Source organism: Cicer arietinum, chromosome 5 (assembly GCF_000331145.2).
Source record: "Cicer arietinum cultivar CDC Frontier isolate Library 1 chromosome 5, Cicar.CDCFrontier_v2.0, whole genome shotgun sequence".
Taxonomy (NCBI): Eukaryota; Viridiplantae; Streptophyta; class Magnoliopsida; order Fabales; family Fabaceae; genus Cicer; species Cicer arietinum.
Genome location: NC_021164.2, coordinates 313,526 through 328,459, shown reverse-complemented (window position 1 = coordinate 328,459; position 14,934 = coordinate 313,526). Strand labels below are relative to the sequence as shown.

The window sequence follows — 14,934 nt, the reverse complement described above, 5'->3', positions numbered from 1 at the left end:
CTGTGAAATTTAAAACCGTGTATATCCATAAGAGTGATTTTATTGAAAAGAGCGCAGCCAAGGCAGAGCATAAAGGAGAGGAGACAGCAAAACCCTTTCTTTCTCTCTTCAGAGGTTTAGAAGATAAATACATAATATTCATTCATATTCATATGACAGAGAGTGTTGCAGTTGCAATAGGAATATCGTATATTACAAATGCTTGAAAGAAGAAGTAATGCAGAAAGTGATACACCGCTCAACTTGTTCACTTCCCATTCCTATTCTCACTCTCTCCGCTACTTGTATCCCTCTCTTAACTAAACCCTCTCACTTTACAACAATGGCTTCATCATCGCCGTCTAATTCTGCTGCTCTTTCATTTTCTCTCAAAAATACCCTCTATTCTTCCTCTTCTTCTTTTCGCTACTCCAAGGTTTGTTATGTTCGTAGATGTTTTTGCCCAACTCTAACCCTAACACGCCACACCACTACTATCATTAACAAAACCCTTCCTTGCCTTCTCAATAACAACTCTTCAAATTCCTTACAATCCTCTTCTTCTTCTTCTTCTCATGACACTGAAGATGAACAACAACAGGGTACCACAGGGGATAACTCCACCTCCTCTTCTTCTTCTTCCACTGCCACCTTCAGACTTAATAGGAGGCAAAAGGCTTCTTCTTCTTCTTCTCCCATTTCATCTTCTAATCCTGATTTGTTGGCTATTCCTGGTGTGGGTCCCAGAAATTTCAAAAAACTCGTTCGGAAAGGTATTGAAGGTGTCGCTCAACTCAAACAACTTTACAAAGATAAGGTAGCTTCTTTTCTCTCTCAAAATAATTAGATATGTTCTCTTGTAGGGTATTATTTTATGCTCTTTTTTAGGGTTTCTAACTGCCCGTATAAAGTTGTTGTTGTAATATCAAACACTAAATGTTTATTATAGTTCTTTCTTTAATGTATCAAAAGCATAATTGAGTAGGTATGTTGTTAGTAATTTCATACATCAAACTAACAAGCCAAGGAAAACACAGAATGTTGTGCTTACTTTTTTGACAATTTTGTTGACTGCAGTTCTTTGGAAAATCTAGTGACCAGATGGTTGAGTATCTGCGGAGCTCTGTTGGAATTATTCACAAGAACCATGCTGAAAGTATAACTACTTTCATTAAAAAGAGTGTTGATGAAGAATTAGATGATAGTTCCTCTGGGAAGCAGCCACTCCAGAAGAAGCGACTTACATTCTGTGTTGAAGGTAATATCAGTGTTGGCAAAACTACCTTCCTTCAGAGAATAGCCAATGAAACTATTGAACTGCGTGATCTTGTTGAGGTGGTTCCTGAACCCATTGGCAAGTGGCAGGATGTTGGACCTGACCACTTCAATATCTTGGATGCTTTTTATGCTGAGCCCCAGAGGTATGCCTACACCTTTCAGAACTACGTCTTTGTTACTAGGGTGATGCAGGAAAGAGAGTCTTCTATTGGAGTCAAACCTCTTCGATTGATGGAGAGGAGTGTTTTCAGTGACAGGATGGTGAGTATTTTTCACCCCTTTCATATTCTTCTGGAGTCAGGGTGTCTGTTTGCTGTTTTTCTTTCTCATGGTAATACAACTTTTTTACTTTCTTCGAATGTGTTTTCAGTTGGAAAATTATGACAATTCATAGATTTGAAACTGTGATGTTCTTTCCTTTTTCTGTTTAGTTTAATTTGAGATTGACAGGAAGAGAGTCCTGTTTCCAGTGTTTAAAAAAGGCTTATATATTTTATCGTCCCAATGTGTTTTTAATAAAGGTTTTTGTACGAGCTGTTCATGAAGCCAATTGGATGAATGAGATGGAGATCAGCATTTATGACTCTTGGTTTGATCCTGTTGTGTCCTCCTTGCCTGGCCTTATTCCTGATGGTTTTATCTATCTCAGAGCAAGTCCTGATACTTGCCATAAGAGAATGAAGTTAAGGAAGAGAGATGAAGAAGGTGGAGTCAGCCTAGAATATCTCCGCGGCCTACACGAAAAGCATGAGAGCTGGTTATTCCCCTTCCAAAGTGGTAATCATGGAGTATTATCGGTCAATAAGCTTCCCCATCATGTCGATAACTCTTTACACCCTGATATAAGAGACCGTGTATTTTATCTGGAGGGCGACCACATGCATTCCAGCATTCAGAAGGTACCAAATTTGGGAATCCCACGTCCCAGTTTATGATTTTTTTTATAATAGTCGGGTTTACTCACTTCAATTTCAAACAGGTTCCTGCATTGATTCTGGACTGTGAACCCAATATTGATTTCACCAAGGATATTGAAGCCAAGAGGGAGTAAGATAAACTATCTCTTACTCAGATATTTGTTTAAATTTCTGTAACATGGACTAAACTTTTGTTCCATCAGATGCTTTTTTCTCTGTTAGAATATTATGATTGTTATTGTCCTTGGAATAGTATTATGATATGTTTGTTGTTGAGGCTTTTACCGGTCAAGTGTTAGGTTCCAAGTGTCATGTTGCATGCTAGTTTGGGTAAAGCAGTGTAATTTTTTTACGTTAATGTTAAAGTTACATTTTTAAGTTACTTGTAAAGAGTAATTTAGTATAGCACTGGAAAATAAGGTGAGTAATTTATCTGAAGTCTTAAGCCATGAACCTATTATCACTGCTACCACTACAAGTCAAACTTATTTTTTTGTAGATGGGCAGCCATTGCTTTAGGATATTTAAGTTGTACTGATGCATCATATATTTATCTACTTTCATTTGTGTGAACCAACTGTTTAATCCTGAGATATACTGGGAGCGGCATGTCATCAGATGATATATTTGTCCTGAAAGTAAATAATTTTAACTATTATTTCAAACTTGCCGCACTGATATTAATTTAATTGCTTTCTTTACAAATTTTGCATGTCTCCTAAGTTAATTTCATTGCTCATTGTTGATTTGCAAATCCTAGAGTTTTTACCAGTTCTTTGTAGTGGATATAGTGAGTGAAATGCTATGTTTTTCTGTAATTAAATATCCGGAAGTAGATGCCAAGTTCTATGTTTCTTTAATTAGTAAACTTTTGGATGATGCTGTGCTATTTTTAAGAATTCTATCGGTGAGAGGTTGTCTATTATGTATTAAACTACTAGTCCGTTGTTCCTTAATACATTGTAATTTTCTTTTTTTGTGCATGGTGCAGATATGCGCGCCAAGTTGCAGAGTTTTTTGAGTTTGTCAAGAAACAGCAAGTTCAATCCGGGGAAGGTGAGAAAAATAGCCAGGGACAACCACAGGTGCTGCTACCTCATGAAGGTAACCTGTGGCTACCAGGTGGAAAAGCTTTTCCTCGTCCCCCCTTGGACTTCAGAAGGGCAATGTCATTTATGTCTGGTAGTGGCTGATGAGATAAACCTTGTGATTGGGATCAAGATATACTAGTAGCCCCTAGTTTATGTGTTCGTCTTTTTTTGCATGTAAAGAAAGATTTTATCCCGAACCTTGATTGATGTAAATTTGGTAGTTATTTATGGTTGTCAAATACTGATAGTTGCTACTAATCTACTAGAGTACTACACTAGTTTGTATTTTTTGGGTTACAAAGATGGTTTTTCTACTATTGTCTTTGTTGGTTACAAAGGGTGTTGTTTATAGACTCTTCTCTCTGACCCAACAAGCTAGTCGTTGGGGTTGGGCTGTATAAGGCAAATATTTTCGAACCGGGTCTCAATCAATGGCCAAATATGAAGTTAAGGACGAGTTGAAACAAGAGCAAGTCTAGTCAATTTTTAAGTTATCTGACCGGTATTTGATTTGACAATTTACTTATCCTTTTTGTTAGATTTTTGTGTTCCAACATATGTTAATCTACTTCTAAAACACACATGAAATATATTGTATTATTGCTCTTCAAATAATGTCTTTTAATTAAATTGGGGTAAACAATATAAAAATACTATATGAAGAGAAATGTAAACTTTTTTACTATTAAATGATTTTATCCATTTTGGTGTCAATTTGATCCCATCTCAATTTAATGTCTAAATTCGAACTTCCTTCAACTCTTTTAAATGCTTTGCGTTACTCTATCTCCCTGATATAAGTATTACTATCCCAGTTTCTATACAAAAGTTGAAAAATTTAGTTAATAGTTGGAACTCATATTCTCACTGTTACCACTTAATTAAGACTCATATCCTACTTAGTACACTTTCTACTTTAATCTATTCACCTTTCCCAGTTTTGACAGATGAAAGTTTTTCTTTACCATTAAAGCATTTATTTCTTATTGATTACAAAAAAATATAAATAAATTTAAATATTTTAATAAAAAAATCATTATTACAATGGAATATTTGAAGAGAGTCTTATAGAGAAATGACTAATTTCTCCAGAAGATCTTTATGTATTCGTACAGAAAAGATAGCAATAACACATCAAAACCGAAAACACTACCCAGGATAAAGAAGGTTACACACTACCACAATTTCACACTTCTTATTTATGGTAAATCTTTCAAATGGTATAATCGGCTCACCCACTACTCATCAGCAACAGTTTCTACAATGACTAATTATTATACAATACAAAAATAATATTTCAAAACTATTTCTGCACATGACATGAGGGAAATGAACCATCTGAGCAACAATAGCATCCAATTGTTCTATTCTTTTATCACTGGTTAAATAAACAGCTTGGTTTAGTAACTTAGAAGTCACAAAGCTCGTCAGTCCTCCAAAAATGAATCTTCATAATCAGGTGCAAGTCTGCCTTGGGTTACAACAATCTCATGTACAAAGAATTATAATTTCCCAGCTAATTTTACTAATAAATCAAAGAAAAGGAAAAAATAAATTGAAGCCTTAGTTTATGATGTGACGTGGCTTTTCTTCAAGTTTGAATCAAACTACTTTTCTTTTTTAATTCAAACTTGATGGTACAGATATAAATTACATCTATTGAACAATTAATTTGATTTCCTAAAGACAATTCTTCTACATTATAATTTCAAATATTTCCCAGTGTTAGCATTTTCATTTTTGGGTTCTACCTGTTTACACATGCAATCTGGCATGGGAAAAGTATATAGGGAACCAGCAGCCTTTTTTACCTCGGTTCCCTTTTGATCACTATGGTGAAGCATGTCTTCCATTTGTTGTTTGAATACTTCCCATCTGCAAAATCAGTAACAATAAATATCAAACAACAAACATTGCAAATGCATCCGTCTGAATGACACAAAATGTGTAATTTATTCTCCCTCCATTTTTATGTTTTACAGCTTTTCTTCCAGGGTTACAGGTGAAGGGATTTCTGAAAGACACATTTACCAGTGGTGAGAGAATAAATGGAGGTTCTAAATAGCCTAAGAATGATAAAAATAACCAGTACATCACATGCAACCTCATACCAAGTTTTTTGTAAAGAAAAATAAATTTTATTAAGAGAAAAGAGAGAAGGTGCAATTAGACAAGGACTGTACACAAGGTATTGCAATATAACAACAGAACAAGACCACCAAATCTCTTTCCATATATGAGATAGAAAGTCCCATAAAGCAGCCATGAGTAGAACACCAAATACAGTCCAGAGAGCTAAACCTAACCCCGATACCTAGTATCTTTGTACAAAATCAATCATAAAATTTAGAAAATTAGTAGGATGGTTAATGTATACCAGGCACACACAAAGGCAGACACATCCTTCGTCATCTATGCTAATATTTTAATGCCTGGTGAAAGATACAACTTCAAAAATAAAGGCTAACCAGTAAAGATAGTCAAAGTTGTACCTTACATTAGGATTATCAAATATTAGAGCCAATCTTCTCTTATCGGGTTTAATTGTCTTTGCATGCCCATCATACATATATCTCCTGTGACCCATCAAGAAGTGAGGAAAATTTCCACCCTGAGTTGTAACAAATACTTCACTATGAAGGCAAACAGTATAATCAAGAGCAGCCAACCTAGATGAATGGCCCTGCATCATAAACTAATGTGTCACAAATTCCTTTCTCCTGGAATCCCTTTACAGAATAACATGGACTTTTCTTGTTTTTAAGTAATCATAAATCACTTCTCAAATACCATAAATTGCGCAAGCTCTTCTGGAGTTGCCAGTGTATCTTTTGTTTGTAATCGTGGAAACATCTGTTTAAGTGGTGCCATGTACTTTTGTTCTTTATAAATTTTTCCTGCTGCAACATATACTAAGGTTGTATTATCGAAACCCATGCCTCTAAGCATCATTCCTACCTGCAGCATCGAATAAAATGATCTGTAAAATCAGAGTTATGTTATTCTTACTTCAAAAGATTGTATTATACTTCGAACTTTCTACTTTGATTTAGCCGATTTTCCAGTAACCCTATCATTTGAATTTATGATTGCTATACATCACCTATAAGATTTCAAATTGGATCTTTAGTAACCCAAATTAGCAAGGAATAAAAAATAGGGAAACAAATTCCCATTTCAAATAGTTTCAGAAATCATGACTACTACCCCAGCTTCAGGTACCATAAGCTTGTTTGAAAAGAAAAACAGAATATTTAATTCAGATCCTATTTGCAAATATGAGGAACAGAAGAAACCGAAGAAAGGAAGGAAAGAATGTTAACTGCATACCTCCAATGGAGTCAAAGGACATCTTCCATCCACTCGGTTTGCACCAGGCTTTATTATCCTATGCTTTCTTCTGAATTTACCTCGCCAACTCCTTTCACGAGCAATATCCATTTCAAGTTTCTCCTCTGCCCCACCGTCATACTCACAACATGAAAATGCAACCATATCCTTCACACACAGAAAAACTATTACTATAGTAGTAAGATTTAATTGATGCAGAGCTAACCAAGCACACGAGGAACTGAAGCAAAAATCGAAAAAATAGCAAATTCATAAATCATATATTAGACTTGTAGTCTAATCCTATCAAGTACACAAATACTTACGTTAAAAATAAAATAACTTATTTAGATATAAGGCAAAATCATTAGATTATTAGAACTAAGCATAACCTAAATTATAACAAAGATATTTTATAACACCTCCTCAAAGCGAAGATGCACTGAAACATATTTCCCACCACTTTGGGAACTATGTTTAACCATCCGATCAACCATGCTTTCTGCAAGTGTTCTTATAGGTTCTGAAAATCTAAGAGCTCCAAAATTGGAAAAGCACCTAAGCCCTTGGATTTTAGAGGGTACTGACTGAGCTAATCTGTTGGAGAATGGTGCAATACGAACAGCTCTGCAACAAGCAGGAACAAAGTCCTCTTAGAAGCCAAAAACAATATATGACAAAGATATGCTTGTAAAAAAAATGGTAATAATAATAAAATCATAATAAAGGACCACTACATATTCAAGAGGATGACTACAACTTTGACTGAGAATCTCAATTTTTATGTTTGGGAGAAAGATACGTTTAAAATAATAATTCCCATCGAGAGCTGAATTAAAATACTATTTTACCAATTTATCACAAATATATAAATCAGTTAATTTAAAATACTAAACTATTATTATTATAAATAAAATATTCAATGAGCTATTTTGTCTCCAATGGTTGAAGACTCCTTGTTCCATGAGCTATAACCAATCTAATTTAAAATGTCACGTGATCGGATACCATAGGGTAAGTGAATGAAGTGATTATATGCATGGAAACTCAAGCAACCAAATATGTAATGCAAATCCCGTTTGATTGCCAATATAATATATTTCTCTATCTTTCATTACAAAACACATTTGGCATAGCATTTTACATCTTCAGCATTTGGACAATTTGTAATTTCTATTGAGAATAATTGAACTTCGTTAAAAGGAGAATAAACTTTAAAAATACAACTGAAACTACTTTCAAGCCAGAAGAATTGAAAGCCAACCAGTGAAGAGAAAACAGGAGAAGAGAGAAAGACACGCACCTCATTTCCAAAAGATGGGGAAGGACCTTCTGTAGATAGTGAGCTGGACTAGACCAGGCTTTTACTCTAAGATTGACAATGTTACTTATGTTATTGTCAAACTGTTGAAGTATGTCAGCTGGAAGTTCTCTTACCACATGCACATGTTTTTCAAGTGATTGTATGAAGAAATTTTCGTCGAAAATGTCACCGAAATGGCTGCAAGATGAAGATGACATAAGCTTTTCCAATTTAAGCAAGAGAATTATAAAACCTAAAGAATTCTATGTTCGACACATACAGAACTTAATGAAGTTTACATATCAGATGTCTCAGTTATGCACAAAAAGGAGTAAATCATTGTATCAAAAAGTAGTTTCTTTGAATGATGTAATATAAGCCCATGCAGTGGCAAATAATGTAATGGACTCTCAGTTCAGCATCTGTGACTGTTACTTATGAGTCTTGCATCCATAGTACGTTTAAGATGACTTCTGACGTTCAGGATATTCAAGTGGTGATGTGTTCCAAGTGAATGGTGCAAGATATGTCAAAATAGCAAAAGATCAAAACTCAAACTGAGGTATGCAGAGCATATCTGTTTTCAATTGCCAAAAGCTTTTAAATTTTCCGTAAGACATAAATTATAGAGAAAAGAGATAGTAACAAATAATTAAGAAATGAGTCAATGTAGAAAAACAGAAGTACACACTATGTAGTACCTAGCCTCGCTTATTTTCCATCACTAAGATGCATAGAATTAGTTTATTAGTTCCTTCCTATGCATATATTACGATCCTTAAATTCGAAGTCCATTCCAAAGACTTAACACAACAACCTTAGCTTTTTCTTTCCATCAGGTGGGGGTCAGCTACAAAGATTTATTAAAAAAAGAAAATTCAAAGTGATCTTCCTTCCCCGGATCGTACAATTTTTTTAAGCTGAGGTCCTATCAAACCTACCTTGCACATGAGTAAATGGAGTGCCTAGAGAAAGTAGAATGATGAAACATGATTTATTTTTCAAATTCAAACTCCCATGTGAATGATACGGTTGAGAAGAAACTCAAAAATAGTCTGAGCTATAGCAATGAGATTTGACAGCCACTAAGCATGCATAAATTAAACAACCACAATAATCATGTTACAAATTTTAAAATTACACATAACATAAGCAAAAATACCTTGAGTCCCTCCATACACTATTTAAGTGAAATATTGGAATAACAAGAGTTGCATTTAGTAATCCAGCCACAGCAACGGCATCACATATCTGCATGGTGAATAGTATAATAAGTGCTAGAACAATATGGACACATGATCCAATGTGGACAGCAATCCACGGCATCGATGTTCATCAAATAGCATTAAACCATGTACACTGGCAGTCTACCACCATGCGTCATTAGGAGCAAATTATCATTGACCAGCTTAATAAAGCAAGCAGTAGATATAACTCATTGGATATCCATTTTCAGAAACAAATTATCATTGCAGAAAATCACCATTAACAGCTATTTAATTCCTCCCACCTACATGATTTCAAGCTTTCTTACACTCATTCACAAGGGACTGGCATCTTAAATGGCATGTTACATAAACAGAATGGTGAACCCTTGTAATAAGAATGGAACAAAATTGCCATTACCAGTCAAATTTAATTGCATTAGGAACTTGAGCTTAACTGAAAAAACATACATGCCCCTTATGAGAAAACAAAATTTAACTTTTCTGATGTATATATTATATATGTAATATGAGTGAAGATTATAGAGAGTAATGTTCAAAATAATTCATATTTTATCTTTTATTTTTTAACAAGCTGATAACAAATAGAGTTTTACAGAAAGAAAAAAAAATTACAATGTTATAATAATAGCATTTTTTTCTGCTGACAAAAATAAGATGGGAGGCAACAAAAGGAATAAGCATTCCTACGTACTACACAAGACTCCTAATCCTAAATAAATAAACCAATAAAAATAAAATCTTTGGTGTCATAAATAGGCATACCGACAAGCGTTGCTGATTTAGTCCACCATTTGCTTCAATTATAAGGTACCCGTTCGACTTGGGCAATTCTACGCACAAAGGACAAGAAAAAGTTAGCCAATTCTTTCAACAATGATAAAATACACGGATAGGACAAGAAAAAGTTAGCAAATTCTTTCAACAATGATAAAATACACGGATAGAGGAGGTAAAATAATAATCAAACTAAAGATTCCTGAACTTGAATAGGAAAGCCAATATAGCAAAGAAACAAATTAGAGTGAGAAAGGTAGAAAAGCTAAGCAATACAAAAGTGCAACAACCAAACAAGTAAAACATATATTTCAAATTGGACATTACGTTCTCCATAAAAAGGAGAAAAGAGAAGAATAGAAAATACTACCTATTTGAGAAAGTGTTTTGTTTGCACAAGGCTTCCAGTGTCTATCCTCTTTCACATTCCAAGCTTTCATCAACTGCATCAATCAATCAACCACATGTTTCCAGTCAACACTAAATACATGCAACATTGAAGTAACACACCACAATATTCTCCTTGAATACGTAAAATGGTATCCTTATAATCAATTAACCAAAATTACAAAAACATAATCCAATGTCCCTCGTTAGTCGTTTTAGTTTAGTCCTCCGATATGTTTTTTTCTTAGTAAATAATGAGTTCAATTCATCAAATTACTAATAGAAAATACACTCATTAATGATTTTGTAGTTATAATAGATTCAAAAACTATAGTGACACCTTGTCACACATGTAGGATCAAAATGACATTTTACTCCAATAGTGGTGTCAAATAGCCGCTAATCTATAGCACAAAAAAATTTGAACAAATCTTTATTGCTCAGCGATACACCATTTATTAGAACGTGTTGTCAAATAGTCACTATTGCTGGGCAATAGCACTATAACATATGAGAATATGAACAAACTGTAACTTTCAGCAATATGCAACTGACAGCACTAAATATACATTGAAGAAAATGGAGAAAATTGGCAATGTGAGGCAGAGAAATGCAAGTTGAATATAAATGAAAAGAACTTACAACGTTGAGAGAAGTTGAATTGTCAGTTTCCATGAAAGGCCAAAGGTTATGAAAGAGTTGAGGACTTGTATAAAGAGAACCGGGAGGAGGAGGACGGTGACGGTGTTTATGAACAAGAACAACATCGAAGCTTAATGAACCCATATACAACAACATCCCTGAAATATACAATAAAGGCGCAAATAGAAGCAACCCTCGCCTTCTCAAAATTGCTGACATAACAACAAATACAAATTTCGACCATGATGATGAGGTAAAGGAGGAGCTTCCACCGCCACCAACGCCGCCGCTGCCCTTGCTCCTTCCTAGGCGGCTGTACCCATGCATTTGATTTCAGATCCAGAAATGTGCAGATAGATCCCTTCAATTCAATCATAAACAGGGTTTCAATTTCTCATTCAACAGTTGGGTTTCAATTTCGTTCTACTCATCTCATTCATTGTACATTTTCATTCATGCGTTGAATTGAATTGAATTGCATGTGTGTGTGGTTGAGACGTTAGATCAGAAAGAAAGAAAGAAGGGATGGCTAAATTTGAAGAGCACTTGTTTTCTTTTTCAGAAAATAGTTAAATAATAATAATGGTGATATAATGGAAAATCATTTTTTATATTAAAGTGAGCAACTGCGATAATAAATGGAGACAAGAAAGTAAGTGCGTGGATATATAGTATCGGAGTATATCAGACATTTTAATACGGTTTCAATCAATTACGCAAATATATTTTTGAAAACGTAACTTTCAGTATTGTGGAAGAAATCATTTTAACATTTAATGGTGGGACTCCAGTGGAAGAATGGTGGAGGAAAGAGAATCTGCAGTTCAAATCTCCACCATCCATTTCTCTTTTAATGTTTTTGACCACGTGTAAATGTGATAGTGAATGGTTTAGATTCCACGGACTGCAGGGATCCATTCCCAACTAGCTTTTGGTTTGGAAAACAGCAATTAATATAATCAACTATAACACGTGCTATGCGCGTGGCTCTCATTTTATAAATAATCATAATAATAATAATAATAACTCGCCGTAATGATAAAATAATAATAATAATAATAATAATAATAATAATAATAATAATAATAATAATAATAACTCGGCGTTGATTGGTTAGTAACTTGGTATGCTCTTTAAATAACTAGCCGCAGCTGTTTGAACGGAGTATTGGTGGTGATTGATTATCACTCTAATTTCATAATAGTTTTAAATTTAAGGACGAATGTAGTATTAATTAAAAAATAATTATTTATTTTTTCATCAATTGTGAAAATAAACAATTTTTGGCAAATGTTAAATCAAGGAGCTAATGTTAGGGATGGATAAAGTTCAGTTTTGATCTACACCGTTTGAAAATTGAATTTGGTTTTCAGTTTAGAAAAATTAAACCAAATCGGTTTTCAGTTCAAAAAACTGAACCAAACTATTTTATAAATTGGTGCATTGGTTTATTATTTGAGCCGAACCGAATCAGTTTAACTTAATTTTTTTATTTATATAAGTCAAATTTTACATAACTACCCCTAACTATTTCTAAAAAAAATTCGATTCAAATTGTTTGAAATAAAAACCGGTTCGATTTAGTTTTTTCGAACTGAAAACCAGTTTAATTCGGTTTTTCAAACTAAAAACCGGTTTGATTTGGTTCTAGTTTTAAAAAGTTAGTTCCGAAACAGTTCGATTCTCAATTTTTATAAACCAGTTCAGTTTAAAAATAGTTCGGTTCAGTTCAGTTCTGTAGTTTGGTTTTGTTTTTAGTTTTTTTGAACGACCCTAGCTAAAGCACATGCTAAAGAATCAAAGGTGAAAATTTTATCTTAGAAATTCAGCTCCAAGAAAATTTACTTTTTTTACTTTTTGAATTTATTTTATATTAATTATATATATATATATATTAACGAACTTTTATTAATCATTACTTTTATAGTTATTTTGAGTCAATTATTTAATTTATATTTTTTAATTTAATGTTCATTTTAGAGTTATTTTGAATAAATATTAATTCGATTTAAATAAGATATTTATGCTTTTATTTTCATAATTAACCAATTATTTTGTGTAGTTTTTTTTTTTTTTGTTTAATTGGTTTAATGCAATATTGGTGAAAAACTAACATGACCACTATACACTATTTTAATCCTATATGGATTTGAAGACCACTACTAGAACAATTGGCTTTAGCATTCATATTTAGTGTTGGTTCCCATCTTCGACGCTATTAGCGTTGGCTCAACAAACGCAAAATTAATAAACTATTTTATTTATTTATTTTTCATTAATAATTCGCGTTGGATGGCCAACGCTACTCTAAATATGGCTTCAAATTATTAGCGTCGACAGGATCAACGCTATAATTTTTTATTGGTAAAATTAAATATATATTGTTTTTTTCGGTAAACTTTATCACATACCTTAACTCTATTTTTTTCCCTCGCTCTTTTCCACTCACACATTGTCGATTCCCTTCACCCTCACACACTATTTGTTGTCACTATTTGTCTCGTTTCTATCACGATTCCTTCTTTTCTCTCACATTCCCCTCGTTTTCCCTCATTATCCAGAAAACCCACCACCACCCATAGAAAAATCTCCCTCTCATTTGCCCTCAATCACTTCCTCACTCACCACCCACTGCCGCGAACCCACCACGCTACCACCATTTGCATTTTTTCTAGACTCACCACAAATCTATTCATTCTTGGTATGTTGTCTATTGTTCTCATTTTATAATTTTTGTGAAAAGACATTTATGATGGATTTCTATTTTCTCAATAGTAATTTTAGTTTGTGAATATAAATTTAGGTATGTCTCTTTTCTCAATAGAAATTTAGGGATTTGTTTTTTTTCTCAAAAACAATTTTTTGTAGAAATTTAAGTTTCATTTTTTATAGGATTTTTTTTAAATGTTGTTGTTTAGTTGTGTCTATCAAATCAAGTATAACTTCTTAATTTTGAAATTATTTTTTCTTTGGCAGTTGAATGTGTATGAGGATTTCTAACAAAATCTAACAAATTCACATAAGGTGTGATATTTTGTTTGCTTCGATTATGTGTGTTTATACTTATTTCTAACAAAATGTAACAATTTTCTTTTGCTTCTGTCTTTTTATTTATATACTAGTTTGTCCTTGTTTGATTATTATGATAATAATGTGATCTTTAGGGTTGATATGATATTATATCTCTTTCTTTCCAATGTGTATAAGCATAACATTTTTTATGCTTCATGATAAATTGACATTAGCAATGTGTGGATTCATAGATATCATTTCTATAGGTTATCCTTGATGAGTTCTACATATTTGACCTCTACTTCGTCCAAAGCCATTTTTTTGTTACTTCCACATATATGATGTTTGTTAATTTTTTGCTTTAGTTTGAATAGTTATAATAATAATTAAATTAATAAGAATTAAAATATGTGTTTTAGTGCTTATATGAGAATTAATTTAATAAAACAATCTACTTTAGCGTCGGTCAATCTAACGCTACACATTTTATTGACTTTTCAAGTGTTGACCGTATTGTTAGTCTAACAAATGTCATATTATTTATAGAGTTGACTTTTATTTTATTGTTAATTTTTATCAATTGATTATGTTGTCGGCTTGGCCAAAACTAGATGTTTCGCTTTATTGACTTTAGCGACAACTCGCCAACGCAATATGATTTTTTCAAATAGCGTGTCAATGGAGATATACTAGCGTCATATGTTCTATTTTTAACGGTAGCGTTGGCGTCAGATGCCATTTGATTGATGTTGTGGATTGGCTTCGACTGATTTAGCCTAGGGCCGACGCCAACGCTAAATTAATAAACGATAGCGTCAGTTTTTAGCCCTTTAGCTTGGGCTTTCGGCCGACACTAAAAACATTTTTTTCTAGCACTGGAAGTCCAAATGGAGTTCAATTAGTTACAAATGAAAGCTAATATCCACATCTACAACTTTCATGAAAACACTGAAACCTAATTTCGATTGTAAAAGGGTGAACAATATAAATCA

At 33.2% G+C, this 14,934-nt stretch overlaps 2 protein-coding genes across 3 annotated transcripts; one reads left to right on the top strand and one right to left on the bottom strand.

The window, feature by feature from the left end:
* On the top strand, positions 1-3,582 carry LOC101496104 (uncharacterized). The gene is made up of 5 exons (XM_004499498.4): positions 1-796; positions 1,057-1,518; positions 1,779-2,156; positions 2,237-2,304; positions 3,166-3,582. Exons 1-5 carry the CDS (start codon positions 218-220, stop codon positions 3,365-3,367), a joined length of 1,689 nt encoding a protein of 562 aa, XP_004499555.1. The 5' UTR covers positions 1-217; the 3' UTR covers positions 3,368-3,582.
* Positions 3,583-4,433: 851 nt separating this feature from the next.
* Positions 4,434-11,594, bottom strand: LOC101495556 (O-fucosyltransferase 9). Of its 2 annotated transcripts, none has more exons than XM_004499497.4 (10): positions 10,931-11,594; positions 10,272-10,344; positions 9,890-9,957; positions 9,061-9,149; positions 7,899-8,096; positions 7,018-7,222; positions 6,596-6,763; positions 6,056-6,223; positions 5,763-5,948; positions 4,434-5,140 (listed from the first exon to the last, which is right to left on the bottom strand). In XM_004499497.4, the coding sequence occupies exons 1-10, from the start codon at positions 11,255-11,257 to the stop codon at positions 5,096-5,098; spliced, it is 1,527 nt and encodes a 508-aa protein (XP_004499554.1). In that variant the 5' UTR covers positions 11,258-11,594; the 3' UTR covers positions 4,434-5,095. The 2 variants fall into 2 exon arrangements, with proteins under 2 accessions (XP_004499554.1, XP_004499553.1); XM_004499496.4 differs by having other exon boundaries at positions 5,758-5,948; positions 10,931-11,590.
* Positions 11,595-14,934: the final 3,340 nt, after the last annotated feature.

Excerpts from the sequence above, each read along its gene's own strand:
- LOC101496104 (XM_004499498.4), top strand. The coding sequence starts at position 218 with ATGCAGAAAGTGATACACCGCTCAACTTGTTCACTTCCCATTCCTATT. Across the intron at positions 2,157-2,236 it reads TGCATTCCAGCATTCAGAAG|GTTCCTGCATTGATTCTGGA; the intron begins GTACCAAATTTG and ends AATTTCAAACAG. Across the intron at positions 2,305-3,165 it reads GATATTGAAGCCAAGAGGGA|ATATGCGCGCCAAGTTGCAG; the intron begins GTAAGATAAACT and ends TGCATGGTGCAG.
- LOC101495556 (XM_004499496.4), bottom strand. The coding sequence starts at position 11,257 with ATGCATGGGTACAGCCGCCTAGGAAGGAGCAAGGGCAGCGGCGGCGTT. Across the intron at positions 5,949-6,055 it reads AAGAGCTTGCGCAATTTATG|GGCCATTCATCTAGGTTGGC; the intron begins GTATTTGAGAAG and ends TTTATGATGCAG. Across the intron at positions 5,141-5,757 it reads TTTGATAATCCTAATGTAAG|ATGGGAAGTATTCAAACAAC; the intron begins GTACAACTTTGA and ends CTGATTTTGCAG.